This window comes from Pleurodeles waltl, chromosome 3_1 (genome assembly GCF_031143425.1).
Source record: "Pleurodeles waltl isolate 20211129_DDA chromosome 3_1, aPleWal1.hap1.20221129, whole genome shotgun sequence".
NCBI classification, from domain to species: Eukaryota; Metazoa; Chordata; class Amphibia; order Caudata; family Salamandridae; genus Pleurodeles; species Pleurodeles waltl.
Window position 1 is genome coordinate 1,749,226,718 of NC_090440.1, and position 19,140 is coordinate 1,749,245,857.

Genomic DNA, 19,140 nt, shown 5'->3' on the forward strand with positions numbered 1-19,140 from the left:
GATTTAGAACCGCTTAGTATTTTATTTATGAACACAAAAACAATAACCCATTGGTCTGCTTCTATTACATTTTAATTGATTTACAATCTTCTTCAAAGCTCTCCTCAGAGCCTTTCCTTGAGAAATTCATACTGAATTAACAGGACTACTCACTTGCTGCAATATCAGTGAATATATAAACTTTTTTAAGGCTCGCATGTGAACAAGAGCGAGGGAAGGGAGGCATCTACAACAGCACAAAGATTCTGTCTTTTTCACAGAAAAAGAACAAAGAATCTTTGGAGTTGGGCAACAGCGGTCACCCGACATTAAAGCAAATAACTAAAACAGATCATTAAAACAGCCGTCCTGCAAACATTTTCACAGAAAACATATTGTGAGACCTGTCAATTTAGACAACTAATGTCAGGTATTTTACAAAGGGGCGATGTTTGCCATTTAAGAAAATTACAGTGTCCTCTGCATATACCACTTTTCTGTGAAGTGCGGCAGCTCCAAATTTGTAAACTGTTCCAGTCTATTATGAATAATAATGGGATTTAAGCAATATAAATTTGACCTGGTGCACTAATGATACTAACAATTATCAATTTTGGTGCCTTTAACTAATCTGTTGAACAGACACATTTATACACTAATAACAATCACCTTTTGTTCTTATCGTATATCAAGCAATTACAATTTGGAAGCAGTTCTAGATTAGGTTTTTGCCTGATTGTTTTGGCAGAAATCTGCCAACCATTTTGAATACTGTATGTAGCAGCACGATCTGCAGTTAAATGCTACATTTAGTGTCATATATGTGAGTATATAATCCATCATACTAAATGCTGATCTGAATTGCAGGTTTCACTATATGTAATTACACAGAATAAAGTGCAACAAATAGTACAGAGCGGTCAAGATGGAAAAACAATAAGACATTGGACACGTTTCATATATGAAATGTGACTAACCTAATTTTCTTGTCTATACTGATTCAGTTCCATGTATTACTCATGTACAGTTAGATAAAGCCTATAGTCATCCCTGGAATAATGAATGATAGGTAGTAAAGTCAGATCCAGACCCTCAAGCGAGAACAACACATGGCGTGGTGCAACTGATGATGTCAGTTATCAATCTACTGCCATAGTATCTTCCTTAGGATCAGAGGGTTATCCACTGCTAGCAACAGTTCCTGGTGTCAGGAATGAGTGTAGGCAATATATGAGGAACGTGAAGGCCTACCTTCAGTTTAACATGGCTGCGGCGATGCATTGGCTGTTTTCTATGGTGCTTTCAGGTATGAAAGCCTTGAGATTGAGATTCAACCAGTAGTGAATGGTTGGCCAGTGTTAGCTTTCTGTCTAGGCCAATGAGAATTCAGTTGGGGTATGGAAAGCCAATTTGGAGATACTTGCAGGTAAAGGTGGAATGGCTGGCCATTATGAGGGATGGGACTCAGGAAGTCAGCTCCCAGGCTCCATTATTGAACGCAGATATAGGACTGGCCACAGGGAAAAAACTTGGAGGTAATGCAAAAGGAAACAGTGAAGGGGCAAGACTTGAGAAAGTAATAAAAAGCTGGGATGACTTGCTGCCCTCACTTCCCTGACTATACAATACTGAGCACTGTATTTCTTAGTACGACTGTATAGATGACAAAAGTACAAGATCTAGGAAATATGGGACACTGGGAGCAAGATCTGTTCCAATGAAAATGTATATGTTCAATTCAGGAACTTCTGAAGCTGACTATGTACAACCTTACAGAAAGTACATAGATATGGAAGGTATTTTTACAAGTACAATTTGCATGATCTCCATTTTCAGAGTGGGATCTCATAACCTTGGAATGCTCAGAACCCAGTACCAAAAATTTTGCATGGATGGATACATTTTTACAATAACAAAGCAAACTGGATTTTATTGTAAATTCAATGTAGCACTTTAATTGGCAATCACTGACACTGCATTTGCCAGACTCATTAGAAGTTAGCTTTACCTTTTTAGTACCTCAGAAAAATTAAAATACTCTGGGGAAGACCATACTGCTAAGGTGAGGGATTTGTTTTTTGGGGGAGTTCTCCTTAAAGCTTACAGGGTTCCTAGTTTGTTTTGATCTAGGGATCAGTGACAGCATGAGTCTAGTCTAGTCCCTACTCTTCTCCTGAAACTAGTTTACCTGTTAACAATTTGTCCAAAGTACATAGAAACTCAAGGAAACAAACAAGGCACAGAGATGGGCATTCATGAAAACAAGGTACTTTAAAAGCAAAGAATATGAAAGAGAAAAGAAAAGAAGTAAGTGCTCCTAAAGCAGAGGTCCTTACAAGCAGGGTTTCTTGTAGTAAAGGGATTCTCCTTACTGTCATCTAAAAAGTCTTCTTCCTCATCCTCTTTTCTAAGCCTTCGCTTGGTCTCTTCATCATAAATAAGGCCAAGCAGGTTGGCTGGGCTTTCACTCTCACTGTGACACACCTCATTGAGTCGGGCCCCTATTGCCTGCCATAATGAAAGAAAAGATGGATATTAGAATTCTCAAGTGAAATTCATACATATCTCTCAATGTACACATTTTCCCCCACTGAAGCAAGGCAATAAGGTCTGATGCGGACAGACAAAAAGCATAAGCCATTTAATTGCATAACTGCATTATGGAGGATATACATGAGTGCACTGTCTGAATACATACATACACACATACACATACACACAAACACAACTGCAAAATGATGTAAAAAGAATTACTTACCTTGAGTAGAGACTTTCCGATTTAGCATTCATGCTAGTACACTCATGTCAACATCCCGTCCATTTTTCCCATGCCGTTAAAGGCAGAGAAGAGGAAATGTCAGAACCACTTAAGGCGGTGCCATAATCTAAACTGGAACCTTATTAATAATGATCTATGACCACACTTAAGCAGAGGGAGGCGAGAGGGACTGGTGAGAAATCTGCAGGTATTAACCGGAAAGCTAATAACCAAACCAAGTCATTATTTTATTCTGCTTGATGCTTTTACCTCCAGAGTCCTCATAGATTAGATTCCAAAGCAGGTCCTCTCCACAGTGGTAGGCAAAAAAGGATATTCTAGAGTACTGAATGTGTGAAATTGCCATTCAAGCAATAATTCTTAGCAAATGTGTGAACAAATACCAATGTTGCCACACAACAAATCGCAGCCACAGGAACAACCCTGGTGAGTGCTGATGTAGAGGAAATTGCTTTGATGGAGCGATCATAGATTCCCTCCAGTGGCTCCTTCTTGGCATAGCATATCTTTCTGCAGAGAATTATTCAAAAGAACAAAGTTGTAAAGAGCTGGGTTCTGGTTGCAGTACCCCCCCATTTTTGCCTGTTTTTTAGATGCAACTTCAACTGAAGTGCACTAGGCTCCTGTTAACTAGGTCCCCGGTTCCAGTGTTCCTTCCCTAACAAAGGCACCTGGTCACTTGATCCCCAAGTGACTAGGCCCATCAGCCCCTTATAAGTACCTAGTAAATAGTACTCTTGGTACCTAGGACATGGGTACTAAAGAGGGCTCCTTGGAACGGCAGCACAACTTGTACCACTCTCAGAGACCCAGCACCAACCTTATGCAGACTGCAATTGCAGGCTGAGTGACAAGGTGCATCCAAAACTGAAAATACTACATGGCACACAGCCTGTGTGCCATGTCCCATAAACACTGCATTCAATATATTCAAGTCACCCCTATAGCAGGCCTTGCAGCCAGAAAGCAGGGTGCATTATATTATATGTGAGGACATATAATGTGAGGGCATATCAGCATGAGCAGATCTGCCCCTGCTATGTCTTTGTCGATTCTCAGACATAGTAAGTGTACAGGCAAGCCGTTTTAAATGCACGTGCTGGACACTGGCCACTACGAGTTCCCCAGCTACATGATGGTTCTTGGTATCAAACATCTCAGAATAATAAACCCCCACTGCCCCAAGTGATAGATTTATTAAAGAAATGCACACAGAAGGCACCTTAGACGTGCCCTCTAAAAAACCTACCAGCTACACTTGTGTTGACTGACTGGTCCTGACCATTTCAGCCACCAGAGACGTGTTTCTGAACCCACACGTTGAGAGTCCGTGCTCCTGATGCCCAGAGACAAAAGCCTACACTGGGCAGAGGTGTTACCTCTGCTCCCAGGCACAATGGACATTGCAGGGTAGAGAGCTTCAAAGGTCTTGCCGCCTTTGTAATGTGACCCAGGTTTACCTAGATGGTGGAGGTGACCAACACCCCTGTCCTGACCCCTGTTTTGGTAGCAGCACAGGAGTGAAAATTAATTAAAATTAGGAGGAGTGCACACCTCATGCCATTCCCACCCTTTAGTGGGAAGAGCTGAAGTGGACATTTTGGCCCATATTTATACTTTTTTAGTGCCGCATTTGCGTTATTTTTTTACGCAAAAACTGTGCAAACTTGAAAAATACAATTGTATTTTGCAAGTTTGCACCGTTTTTGTGTCAAAAAGTGGCGCAAATGCGGCGCTAAAAAAGTATAAATATGGGCCTATAAGTAGGAGGCTGGCCTGGTTTGTAGTGGGTACCTAAGGTACTTAAACCTTATACCAGGTCCAGTCATCCCTTATTAGTGACATAAAGTCAGTGCCAAGAAGCCAGGCTCTCTGGGAATAGTGTGGATGAGCAGCCAAGGCCTAACTAGGAGACATGCAAAGCTCATGCAGTACCACGGTAGTCACTTTTGGTGATACAAATGGCAAAAATACCAGAGACTATACTCCCTTAGGCGGTAAATAATACACAAATTATATACACTATTGTGCAGCAATAGCTGTAAAACTAGTTTGAAAAATGGCGGTGCCCGGGACCAGGAGGGACCTGGTGGACTCTACCCAAGAGGGGGAGACAAAGGGGGCTCTCAGCAACTCAGAGAACCCTCAGAAGACAGGCAGCTCACACAGGAGTCCCAGTGCTTGGGGACAAAGAAGGTGCAAAAGGAGGCCCACGCAGCACTTCACAAAGGGATCCCACGCCGCTGGGGACCCACTCAGGAAGCTGTGCGTTGCAGGAAAGAGTGCTGGGGGCCAGAGCAGCATGGTGCATGAAGAACTTTGTGGAAGGATGCCAACAAGCCTTGGCAACTGCAAAACATGCAGCGCACAGGGGCACTGTCTTGCGTGGGGAGGCAAGCTCTTACCTCCACCAAAGTTGGACAGTTGGACGTCAGGACCGTCGGGACCACTTCAGTCTCCCACCCGTGTTGCTGGAGCCACGCACTTTATCAGGAGAGGGGACCCATGCCACCAGCTGTCGCTGCAGAGGGGTGCCTGCTGAAGCAGGGAAGTGACTCTTCACTTCAAGGGAGAGTCCTTTGTTCTTCTGGTGCAGGCTGAAGACAGGCAGTCTTTGGAGGATGCAGGACCTGGAAACAGTTGCAGTTGCTGGCAGGAGCTGAAGATACAATGTTGCAGAATTCAGCTTTGCTCCTTTGTTGCAGTTTGTAGAGTTCCTGGGGGGGTCCAGATGCAGTTTCTTCAGTAAGAAGGTGAAGTAAAGGATGCAGAGGATTCCTGCTAGAGTCTTGCAATCCGAATCTGAAGAACCACCCGAGAGAGAGACCCTAAATAGCCCTGAAAGGTGGATTGGTCAGCTAAACAGGTAAGCACCTATCAGGGGAGGGCTCTGACGTCACCTGCAGCACTGGCCACTCAGATGCTCCCAGATTGCTTTGTCAACTTGGAATCCAAGATGGCTAAACCCAGGGACCCTCTGGAGGAGCTCTGAGCACCACACCTGGGGTGGTGATGGACAGGAGAGTGGTCACTCCCCTTTCCTTTGTCCAGTTTTGCACCAGAGCAGGGATTGGGGGTCCCTGAACCGGTGTAGACTGGATTATGCAAGGAGGGCACCATCTGTGCCCTTCAAAGCATTTCCAGAGGCTCTGGGAGGCTATCCCTCCCAAGCCTGTAACACTTATTTCCAAAGGGAGAGGGTGGAAGACCCCTCTCCCAAAGGAAATCCTTTGTTCTGCCTTCCTGGGCTTGAGCTGCTTGAGCAAAAGGAGGGCAGAAACCTGTCCGAGAGGTAGGAGCAGCTGGGGCTGCCTGGAAAACCTCAGAAGGCTGTAATGGCACTACTGGGGTCCTCTAAGGAGCCCCCAGAGTCCCTAAAATCATACAACCAATGCTTGCAAAAGCACTGGGGTATGATTCCAACATGGTTGATACCAAACATGCCTATGTTCGGAGTTACCATTATGTAGCTGGACATAGGTCCATATAGGTCCATAGGTCATAGGCCATAGGTCCATAGACCTATGTCTAGTACACACGTAAAATGGCGTCCCTGCACTCATGAAGTCCGGGGAAATGGTTCTGGAGGTCATGGGGGCACCTCTGCTAGTGCAGGGGTGCCCTCACACACAGGTACGATGCACCCTGCACTCAGGGCTGGAGGGCCTGATATAGGGGTTACTTATAAGGGACCTGGTACAGTGTAAATGGCAGTGAAAGGGTGCATGCACCTTTTCACACAGTCTGTAATGGCAGTCCTGCAGAAGCCTTTCCATAGGCTCCCTATGGATGGCAAAAGAAATGCAGCAGCCCATAGGGATCCCCTGGAACCCCAATGCCCTGGGTATCTGGGTACCATATACTTGGGACTTGTAAGGGGGTACCAGTATGTCAATTGTGGGTGAAATACTGGATTGCCAGTATCCTACAACCAAGTTCAAGTTTTGTTAAATGCATAGTTAATTAAAACCCATACATCATACATTTTTAAAAGATACTACTCCCCCATACCTAATAAAAAGCAAATACCTTGCATTCTAGTCTAAAAGTTCTTCTTAAATTTATAAAATATAAGATCAGTATAACTAACCTTAATTTTTCTCCTAATTATACATTTCATAAAGCATTACTATTGTTAATTGTTTTTGTTGGCAAAATACCTCCTGATTACAGTGAGTATGTTTTAGTCATAGCCACATAGGTTTTCCTATAAAGTGCATCGATTTCCTACACTCCTCATCTTATGTATGCAATTCTAAGTATGTTAGAGAGGTATCTTAAAGATTTTTAATAATTTTTCTTTAAAATAAGTTATACATTTATTTGCAATTAAATTAATACTCCGGAGCTAAAAATACTTTCCGTGATACTGTGTGGATGACTTGTAGGCCAGTGGAAAAATATATAAAGTTATACTAATTGATGAGCTTGTAATAGTTTTTTTAGATGTCAGGCATAAAAGATTTGTAAATCTGGTATTCAAGATATATTCAGGAGGTTTAAAGCAGGACCGTATTCCCCTCTTATTGAATGCTGCTTTTAATAGATAGAGTCTTACGCTCATTCAGTAGGCCATTACAGATGCAGGTCAGCTGAGTAATGTCTTCCAGTCCACAGCCACACAGCCTACACTGGGTAATTGTTGCAGTACGTTCCCATGGGGCTTTGTGGACACCGCCAGGAATAAGGCCAAATCGATGTTTAATAAAAAGATCCTTCTCAGATTTTGACCACCTGGCCTCCAGATATGGCTGATATTTCAGGAGTTTATACTCATTTATTACCATCTAAGAATGCGACCTGGCTGCTAACAGGTTCTTATCCATTAATACTGATCTCTTCTTCGCTGTTCGGTTTAAGATAATAGGAAAGGTTTGAGTCCCATAGTTTCCGTACTTTCGAATCTTCTAATGCATGATCTAGGTAGTGTCTGGATTTGGCTGTAGGATTCAAACTAATCTTCTTCCAAATCGCCTGGCAGAGTTGATTTCCCTTTGATAGCTGTAGGTGTTTCCAGGTTTTACTATAGCTACAGTCCCTTACTATATTTTGGTTTAAGTAACTAAACTCCAGTCTGGTTTGAGCTTGGGAAGTATACCCTGGTAATTGAAATAGAGACCTAAATATTTTTCCAATTATACCATTTAGGATGGCGGCATCTTGCCCACACAGGGCTTCGCTACTGTACCCTTTTGTCGAATTTAGTTTAGCTGCCACAACTTGTAGCAGGGGATGGTAGCTAGGGCCACTTAGCGACTTTTTCAGAGTGCGAAAGGCAAGAAGTAGAACATTTCCTTTTCTATATAAATCCTGCTTCTGAGGCAGAAAGGAACCCCGGTTATCAAATAGTACGCCCAGGTATCTATAGTCATTGACTTGTTCTAAGACTCCCCTTTGTGTATGCCATTTATTTATCTCTAAGGGTTTTTCTATACAGATTTCCATCACTTTGTTTTTTTTCTGATTGATTTCCATTCCGTTCTGTTCGGCCAATTAAATTGACAATGAGCCGTCGTAGTCCTACTTTAGTTTGGCTCAGAAGTACTACATTGTCAGCATATAGCAGATTAGAGATAAACATGTCACCTACCTTAGAGGAGTGCACGTTCACCTTATTAAGCTTAACTGTCAAATCTGATGGATAGAGACTGAGAACATTCGGTGCCAGCACTTAACACTGTTTCAGACCTTGTTTTGTCTCAATTTTTCTTGAGAGGAAAGATCAGTCCCCTATTTTCACCCTGACCCATGTATCAACATATAACTGGTGAATGGCCTTCAACAATTTCTCTGGTATGCCTCCAGGCTGCTAGCTTTTCCCATAGATGGCTTCTCTGTACCAAATCAAAAGCTGATTTGAAGTCTACAAAACAAAAATACAAAGGTTGACTTATTTTTTTTGCATTTGTCAATTACAACGGAAAGAGTTAAGATGTTTGTAGCCGTTCCGGGGCCCGTTACAAAGCCTGTCTGATTAGGGGGAATAATATTGTTCTAGGTTTCCCAGCTGCGGTGATGCTCCAGTAATAGTCCATCATAGTATTTAGCCTCTACATCCATAAAGGTAATCAATCGGTAATTCTCAGGGTGAACTTTATTACCTCTTTTAAATGTTAGTATCCTACAACCATATTTTAAGGGAGAGAACATAACTACTGGGGTCCTGATTAGCAGGATCCCAGTAAACACAGTCAAACACACTGACAAACAGGCCAAAAGTGGGGGTAACAATGCTAGAAAGAGGCCACTTTCCTAAACTTTTTAAATTACTCCATCTTGTTTGGAAGGGATTAGGCCACAAGGGTTAATGTAATGCCCACTTCCCAGAGGAAGTGGTCATAAGAGGAGTGTAGTCACCCTGAAGGTGTTCAGCCCAATGGCTACTGTCTGGCACTCCCTGTAACACCCCTACATTGAGTATTGAGGTGGCACCACTGAACCCTAGAACTCAGATTCCTGATGACCTAAGAAGAACCGGACCCTACAGTTGCATCAGCAGAGAAAAGTGCAGGCACCAACTGACTTGGATCCAGCCCTACCGGCCTGTCTGCAGCCCTTGATGATCCTGTGCCAAAAAACGACCCGTCCTGCAGCCCAGCGACCTCCAAAACTTTGGGGGGACTGCTTGCCTTTGACAAAGATCAAGATCTCCTGAGAACAGCAGACCTGTTCAAGAAGAAACCAACTTTAAAAGAAAAGTACTCTGCCAAGAGGAACCTCAACACCGCCTCCGGACGCACCTCTGCACTTGACGGACATGACCGCAAGTGGCCTACTGGTCCTGCAGAGGTTCCCCAGTGAGTGTGAGTCCACTGTGGGCTGACCCCTGCTGGACTCTGCCCCAAGGCCTGCAGCCTCAAATCGGAGACTCCCCCTGACCGCGAGCTGCCCAGTAAACTTTTCCCAACACCAAAGGACACCCCTGCACCCGGAGCCCCTGGGTCTTGGGGAACTGGACCGTCAGTGTCCCTACATCCCCAGCATCAGAATTTACCTGGACAGATGTGGATTTTCTTGATTCAGGCACCCGGCCCGGGCCTGCATCCTTTTTTGCAAAACTGATCTCCCCCTTTGACTTGCACTGGGTGCCTGAAGCTGTGATGGCACTCTGCACCCAGTTGCCCCATGCCACTGAGAGTGTAAGTTTGGTGCTGCCTTGGTGCCCCGCCCATTGTTTTTACCTCGAACCCAGAAGATTGACCGCTGACACCACTTTACTCACCAGTGAGCAGTGCATCTTCTGGCACAGCTATTGTTTTCCTTGTTGGGACACATTAGCTTAATAAAAATGAGGCTAATGTGGCGCAAAGAGGCATTAGGCTTTCTTAAATCTGGGCCTTAGACCCCGTTCAATCTCCAGCCATGATGAAGGTTGAGGCCCCGGATCAAGGGAGAGGATAGAGTGTCTGCCCCTCCGACTGAGAGATGAGGTCTAGCCTGAGATGTGGATGGAGCAAGGGACACAGGGAGATCGAAATACTACACAGTTCTTGGTCAGTCTGGGGCAATTTGAATTGCATGGGCCCGGTCTTAGCCAATCTTTCTCAGAATCAGAGGAATCAAGGATACTGGAGTAAACATGTAATGAGTGAAAAATTCCATCTCAACTGAAACACACTCCTCCACAGCTCCCTGCAATGGATACTTAAGAACACAGAGCTGTGGCAGTGAGTGTACTCCTGAGTGGCAAAAAGATCTACTTGATTTGTGCCTCACAGGAAAATGGTATTCTGTACAACCTGTGAGTGGAGGTGGCATTTACAATGAGCAAGGTGACACCAACAGAGTCTGTTGGTTGGGTCCAATCCAAATGGTTGGTGTCTTGCTAAATGCCAGTCTGTGTGCCCACATCCAGCAACTCAGTGCTTCCCAACAAAGAAGATAAAACCCCACTCCCCTGATTTTTGACATACCACTTAATGGCCATATTGCCTGTCAAGATCTGGATGGAGTAACCACAAAGGAAAGGGAGGAAAGGATATAGGGCCTCAATTCAAGCAGGCTGATGTCAAATACCTGTTCCTAGGGATACCAAAGGACTCTGATCGCCAGATTCTCCAGAAGTGCCCCCTCCACCTGATGGTGGAGGTCTCTATTATCACATTGGTCACCCCCAGAGGAGGACAAAAGCACATCTCAGGTGCTCCTCTACCAACCACCAGCACAGGTCCACTGCAGCCTCCAGGGAGATTGTGATGGTGACCCACAGATCTAACTCCTGTTTGACCTATTTCCAAAGAAGGCGCCACCGGGAAGCCCTCATGTGCCAGTGTGCATATGTTACTATGGGGATGCAGGAAACCAGCAGGTGAAGAACCTTCAGGACTGGAACTTGAGCTCAGAATCATTCCTCCAATGTTTCAGATTACTCTGAGGCGATGGGAATGCTCACAAAGATGTTGTGTTTAGTACCGCCCCAATCGAAAGGAGACTGGGTGAGACATAGGCACAAGTCGGATGGCAGGGATGCTGTTTCTTGCAAGGATGTGACACCATCTGTGGCAACTGGCTTAGAACAACTCCTGTAGGTGTACGTACCTTCTCAGACAAGCAGCAACCACCATTATCAGACTGGTGGAGAAGCACACATGTCGATGTAAGTCTGAACGTGAGTAGGGTTGGGCAGGACTTGTGGAGTTTTACTCTGCAGAATTCCATGGAGTTACATGAAACCTCTGGGAGATTCCATGGAGTTCGGGGAACAAACGTAAAGCGGCATGTCATGCCGCTCACGCTGCTTTTTGGCACTTGAGCTCTTTCCATACTGAAAAATCTGCAAGATTGGCACTATACGGCGCACTAGACAGTGCTGCTGCTTAAGTTAATTTTGCTGCCACTTGAGTAGATTCTCTACTAGAGCAGCAGCTTTCTCAACTCGAATGATCGCAACCACCTGCAACTGTTCCAAGTGAGAAAATCTCACCCAAGTGGCCTCATAGCACCCAAAAATGGTGCTAAAGATGCCAGTTCTTGCTTATGCTCGCCAACATACCAATGGCCAGCCACACACAAGAAAAAACTCCGCCACACCGCGGTTGGCAGAATTTTGCCACAGTTCTGCATTACAAGTGCAACACGGAGTAGCCAAAATTTTGCCAACTCTGCCGGTGGAGCAGAATTTATCACCCACTTCTAAGTGTGAGTCCACAAACTGGTAGTGAGTGGACCCCACCACAAAACACAGTTACCTTCTGTGCAACCGTAGGAGCAGTGTGGGAAAATAAATGTGGCAGACATGTAGGGACGCCATCCAGTCTTCCACTTCCAGAGCTATAAGAATCTGAGCCAGATAAAGCATAGTGAACTCTTCCTTGCAGAGATAAAAGTTAAATGGCCTGAAGTTTAGGACTGGATGGAGAACACTGTGAGTCTTAGGAAGCAAGAAGTATAGAAAATAGTGCCTGTGTCCAATTTCCTACACTGGGACCAACTCCATTGCTGTTTCTGCAGCAGGGCTACCAGCTTGTGAAGCAGGATCTGCAGATGTTCTTCTGAAAAAAAGGGACTGAGGGCTATTGAGAAGCAGCCTATTGAAATAGTACAGTGTACCTCTTTCTAAAATTTCTAAGACCCATTGGTCCAAAGATATGGTCCTCTAGGCCTCCAGAAAGGAGGCCTTCAGAAAGGCGGATACCCACCCTTCCACTGGCCACATATGCTCCTTCAACAGTGAGCTTTCCAGGAAGTGCAGGGGGAATGAGCCAGAGGAGAAGGGCTGTTGAGCCTGAAGACCTTTTCCTCTACTCCTGCCTATGCACTGTTGCAGCTATTGGTTGAGCTGTTGAATCGGCTGTGTAGGCTACCACTGCCAAAAGAAAAAGCCCTTGGGTAATCATCAAAACCTCAAGAACTTCTCCTAGTTATGCACTAGAGACAAGAGGCCATGGGAGCAGGCCATAGCCCTACCCACCAGGAAAATCTCTGAGGCAGAGTCAGCCTTATCTCCAAAGAATTGTGACCTATCAAACAGCATGCCCATAAGAGTGGGATGCAGCCCCCAGAGAATATGATGAATCAAAGACAGGCACGCCTCCTCAGAGCTAGTGAGATCCTATAGCCTTTGCCACAGGATCCACTGTGTCCAGGTATGCTTCGATAATCTGGTGTGAGGCATCCTGGCAGTCATTTATCACCTCTGTGGCCTTTGAGGTGATCAAAGAGGCTTGGGAACACTAAATTCAACATGCAAGCATGGTGCATATATGAACCTAAGGACCAAGTTACTGGCTAAAAGAACTACTTCTATAACACCTTATATGATACAGAATCTATCTACCTGCAGATTCCTTGCCTTAGAATACTCCCCAGGCATCAGGCTGGGAGATGCTATCGCCACTAGGAAGGCTGTTTTGATGGTAAGAAGTCTGAGTGGGCAGTTGTGAAGTGGTTCAAAGGGAGCACACATCAAAAAAAGAATGAGAGTTAGGTCCCACTGGAGCATAATAAAGGGCACTGGTGGGAATATTTGGACCTTTTAAGAACCTATGTACAGTAGGGGATGGCTGATTTGGCAACTGCAGAAAAGCAGAAATTGCAGAAAGGTCACCTTTTACGGTGCCCAGAGCAGAGCCCTGCTGGACCAAGGACACAAAAAATAAGAAAGCCTGAGAAAGGGGTGTGGATAGAGGGTGCACATGCTTATCTGCATACCATGTCACAAACTTACTCCAACTGCAGTCATATACTGCCTTGGTGGAGGGGTACCTGGCTTCCAGGATAACCTTGCAGACTTCGGGCAGAAGGTCAAAAGCTGTCAACTGTTGCCGCTCTATATCCACGCATGAAGGCAAAGCATTTTCAGGTTCAGGTGTGACAGAAGATCTTCTTGAAGAGCTAGCTCGATTGGAGGATCAATGCTCATGCTCAACTGCCCTGGATACCAGACTCTCTGTGCCCAATCCGCGGCCACAGGAATGATTTTGGCTGGGTCACCCTTGATCTCAGTCAGGACGTCAGGGCAGGAGTGATATTGACGGAAAGGCATACAGGAGGCCGGAGATTCACTCAAAATGAAAAGTATCTCAGAGCGAGAACAGCAGTGGAAAATCCAGCAAGCAAAACTGCTGACATTGTGTGTTTGCGGCAGAGGCTAACAGTTCTAACCAAGGTTCTCTCCACTCTTGAAAGAGACCATGGCCCTCGTTACAACCTCCGCGGTCTTCTTAGAAGACTGCTGAGGCAGTGGATGCCAGAATACCGCCAGTGCTGGTGGTATTCCTGGCTCCCTATTTCGACTTTTCCGCTGGGCCAGTGGACGGTAACAGTGTTTGGTGTCCGCTTGCCCAGCGGAAAAGTCACATCAACATTACTGCCGGCTCGTAATAGAGCCGGCGGCAATGCTGATGTGCAGCGGGTGCAGTAGCACCCGTCGCGCATTTCACTGCCCAAAATTCGGGCAGTGAAATGCGCGATGGGGCTATGCCTTGGGGCCCCTGCACTGCCCATGCCGAGTGCCTGGGCAGTGCAGGGGCCCCCAGGGGCAAACCAAGTCCCCCTTACCGCCAGCCTTTCCATGGCGGTGTTTACCTGGCGGTCGGAGACTCATAATCCCCAGGGCAGCGGTGCTTGCACCGCTGCCCTGGGGATTATGACTGCCAGGCGAAAGCCTGGCGGTATAGTGCAGGGGCCGGCGGTATGGCCGTGGCTATAGTGCCACGGTAATAATAGCTTACCACCGGCTGCCAGGGTCGTAATGAGGCCCTATGTGTTGTTATTCAGTTCCTACTAAAATAATACGACTGTGTATTAGGACGGCAGAATTTCAGAATGTGGGAGACTAAGGGGGTCATTCCGACCCTGGCGGTCCATGACCGCCAGGGCCGGGGACCGCGGAAGCACCGCCAACAGGCTGGCGGTGCTTCCAGGGCCATTCTGACCGCGGCGGTAAAGCCGCGGTCAGAAAAGGGCAACCGGCGGTTTCCCGCCGGTTTACCCCTGGCCCAAGGAATCCGCCATGGCGGCGCTGCTTGCAGCACCGCCATGGGGATTCCGACCCCCTTCCCGCCATCCTGGTCCTGGCGGTAAATACCGCCAGGAACAGGATGGCGGGAACGGGTGTCGTGGGGCCCCTGGGGGCCCCTGCACTGCCCATGCCACAGGCATGGGCAGTGCAAGGGCCCCCTAACAGGGCCCCATAAAGATTTTCAGTGTCTGCTGTGCAGACACTGAAAATCGCGACGGGTGCCACTGCACCCGTCGCACTCCTTCAACTCCGCCGGCTCCATTCGGAGCCGGCTTCATTGTTGAAGGGGCTTTCCCGCTGGGCTGGCGGGCGGCCTTCTGGCGGTCGCCCGCCGGCCCAGTGGGAAAGTTAGAATGACCGCCGCGGTCATTTGACCGCGGTACGGTCTTTTGCCGGTTCCCGCCAGGCGGGCGGCTTCCGCCGCCCGCCGGGGTCGGAATGACCCCCTAAGTCTGCCCACACTATCAGAAACCGCCGGCCCAACTCATGGCTAGCTGACAGTGCCTCACCTATACCCACGACCCTCCCAGGGTGAAAGTTGACTGTGGCATCCTAACATGACACTCGGACTCCCAAGGAAGTCATGGCAACAGAACTCATCCTTTTGTTGTATTACTTATGCAGGCCCAGGCAACACACAAAGAAGATATGAGTTATGTTTTCAATACATTTATTGAAACAATTGTAAATCTGCATATAGATAATACGCTGTGATAATTAGGCAAATGAAACAAAACAAATAACCAGCATTGCAAACATGATAAAGAGGATGAATAAACCAACCATGATAACTGTTTTCTAGATGTTCCTACATATTCCTACGACTATATTGAGAGTATAGCAGATGTACCCTTTGCCAGATCTAAGGGATTAGCTTTAGCCCCATACCTGGGGTCAGTAGTCAGCATGTAGTGTGGATGACCATAACCTCTGAAAGCTGGCAGATTGGCACCAGCGGAGCTGCAAGTCAAATACAGCATTGGTCCTAGGATAGGCGCGGCTGGAGTGCCCCTATACCCCTTCCAGGTCAGTGCATCACTTATATAATAAAAAGCCACTGTGTCAGAAGCATAGCTCTGATGTACTGCTGTGTCTAGATATCTGTCTAGGCATTGTGTCCTGTCCTGAATGGGTAACACAAGCACTGCTAAAATGTTTGACTTGACATCCTCAGAGGGCAAGGAAAGCTCCAAGACTTCAGCTCCCTTCCTAAGCACCCTATTGAAGGACACCAGTTCAGAAGAGGCAGGCACTCCATTTCTCTCTCTGGCGACCTGTCCAGCTCACTGGTCATTTTGGAGGGTGAGCTAATCAGCTGTGTCAGAGGAACCTGGGAGCAGCAAGTTTGCAGACAGGCTACTGTCATCATCATCAAGTACAATGGGATCTGGCATCTGTACTGGACTTGATTCAGTACCAAACATCTACTCAACAGATTGCCAGCAGCACTGGCATAGTATGGGCTCAAGTTGAGATAGCTCCTTGAGTCTGGCCTCATCCATTAGTCTTTGGGCCTCCTTCCTGGAGAATAGCCTTTGATTTGGAAGGCTCCTTTTGTTGGATGAAGCCTAAGATGGCTGCCAGTGGTGGCACTGGTGTCGGCAACTGAGGGGGCATCTGGAGAGGCTCAGTGATCTGTGCTGGGTCAGGTATTGGCACTGGAGCCAGTAGATGCTGTACCTGAAAAGCAACTGGATCCACAGTGAAGCCAACCAGCACTGGTTGTGTCAATTGAGGGTGAGCCCAGAGGACGAATTATGCTCAGGTGGACCCATTAAAGGTAAACCTATATCGATACGTGGAATGGTCCCATGGGGCCTGAAGCTTCACCAGAAGTGACTGCAACCTGCCCTAAAATGTACTGTTAGCACAATGAGAAATTGAGTCAGATGGGCCCCAATCGCAAGAAACTCTGGGTAGGCTGACATCAGATATGGAGTGATGAATGGTACAGATGGGAAGCGTCCAGAAGTAGCACCAGAGAAGGCGGTGACACCAGAGGAAGCTCACCATGTGGAGTGATGCTTATGTGCTCTATCTCAGAGCAGGACTCTGCAAAAGGACGAGTACGTTGAGGCAATCTACCCCTTGACTTAGACTGATGTTAAGTTGATTCGTTGTTGTGCTTCCTCTTCTTTCTGTGCTTCCTCTTTTATTATTTGGAAGGCTTAAGATGATGGTCATGAGCATGATTTTGAAAGGGACCTCAACCTGGATCACCATCAGCATTGCCAGTGTGGACCGCAAAATATTTGGCCTTGTGCTCTTTGATGGCCTTGGCGTACATGAGGCTGCAGCTGTTGCACAACAACAAGCACCATCAACAGACTCATCAGTCAATTGCAAGTGCAACATGATTTGAAAGCCTGATTTTCTCTGTGATGACATTTCACTAGCACTGCACTGAACAATTTGAGAAACAATCTAAAAGAAAAAACAATGAACATGAAGAAAGGAAGGAAGGAGATCAACTCCGGATCCATGCCAAAAGGTGCAGATAAAGCAGAACTGACATCAGTGCTCTAGGGTGGGTGCTATATGGCACCAGAGATATCTTTCTGGCATCGTTTCTGTGCTGATATGGAACCAGATCCCTGCTTTTGAGAGCTATGGAAAAGTTTTCTGATCCAGTCTGGAACCTAGGGATATTACACAGTTGCACTCTGCAAGCAGAAATAGCAGAAATTGTATTTTTAATCAAGTATGTACAGGGTGCCAGCCAAAGGCTGAAAGATTAAGGTTCCCAACTAAGCACTGAAGTACTAGGGAGTGTGTCTGCTTAGTCCTTCAACTTGTCACATCAGCACCTCCTCCCTGTGATCTACCATCATACCTCTTCTGAACACTGATCTCTGAAACACGTGCAACAGACGTCTAAAGTCATAATGAATGCACAATTTACTCAAAGGCCAAAGCAATATTACAAAGAGTGCAGGAAATATAGGCAAAAAAGGATCCAAACAAAATGTGTGATTTGCATTTGATCAATGAGGACATTGTCAACTTGAGACGTGATACTGACAATCCTGTAGCACAATAACATTACAAATGGCCATTATCCTGCAATTACCACTACTGAGAATACCGCTACATCGAATGAGGTTGGTACAAGGGTGTGTGACTAATGATCATCACCATAGAATATGGTACATGCTAACAACTAGGACGCATCCACTTGAGGAGGAATGGCTGAAGTAGATGGTACTGTAGGTTTATGATTAGAGGTAGGGTAAGGAGTAGTGCTAGATTAAGTGTAAGGTGTAGGGTAAAGCTCGGGGTAATTGTGAGAGCTAGGCTAGCCTTACTGTATAAGTAATAGATAGTTAGAGTTTAAAGGGTAGGGTTGGCCTAATTTAGAGTTTGGGGGATGGGTTACTCCATCACAAACATGACTGATATCCCATCTGCTGCGTTGCAATTCCAATAGGATATAATGGGATCGTAATACGGCAGACAGGATATCCGTCACATTTGTGATGGATTAACCCGCCTGCCAAACTCTAAATCAGGTCTAAGTTAGATTTTGTGTATGAGGCAGATTTACCCTCACATTTTTAGTGTAAAACACATACTTAAAGCTGCAATTAAGTAAAGGTGAAGCTTAGATGTAAGGTTACAATTATTACAGGTTAGGGTTTAGGGTGAGGTTTAAAGTTAGAACACTTATCCTTATTACTTCACTCATCCAGTATCATTAGAGTAATGGTATTCTCAGTAGTGCATGCTCACTAGTGGTAATTTCTACATAGTGCATCATGTGTACGATATCTTGATGTCATACTGATCGATGAATTGGTTGTACACGTTGAAATACAACTGAGCATGAAAAAAGAGTGATGAGTCTAGACCTGGCAAAAATACTTAATGAATCCCTAAAGACAAAATTAGTTACTTCACTGTAACTCCAGTTCTCCAGCTTTGGTATATTTTATATAGGCACACGCTGCAATAATTCCTCACAGTAAGGCTGAGAATTCCTGAAAAACTTTTAGCAGTAAACTGTTAACAAGCACTGGTAAATGCATTAGGTTGTGCCCCTGGGATTAATAATAAGAGGTGTCGGAGCAGTGTATGAGTGCAGCGAGAATGGTGTGAGTGCTATCTGCGTAGGGTGAGTGGGGCATAAATGAAGGATGATAAGTGTCTAAGTGCAGGGTAAAAGTGCCTCAATGCATGGTGATTGATATGTTCTCAGTGCAGAATGGAACTGTGTGAGTGTAGTGTACAGGGTGAGAGATGTTACCCTGTACAAGATAATAGGTGTGCAGGTACAGGGTGAGTGATATGTCAATAATATTAGTGCAGGATGAGCAGTTTGAGTTCAGGGTGAGAGATGTGGGCGGAGGGTGAGAGGTATGTCAATGGTGTGTGAGTGCAGTCAGCACTGTGTGAGTATTGGGTGAGCAGTATCTGACTTCCA

The 19,140-nt window shown here is 45.9% G+C and overlaps 1 protein-coding gene across 1 annotated transcript in view; it reads right to left on the reverse strand.

Moving 5' to 3' along the window:
- The window catches only part of UNC80 (unc-80 homolog, NALCN channel complex subunit), a 2,774,722-nt gene that overhangs the window by 1,729,025 nt on the left and 1,026,557 nt on the right, over positions 1-19,140 (reverse strand). Inside the window, exon 23 of the mRNA XM_069225668.1 lies at positions 2,352-2,487. Within this exon, the coding sequence (XP_069081769.1) occupies positions 2,352-2,487 (136 nt within the window). The remainder of the gene's footprint in view (positions 1-2,351; positions 2,488-19,140) is intronic.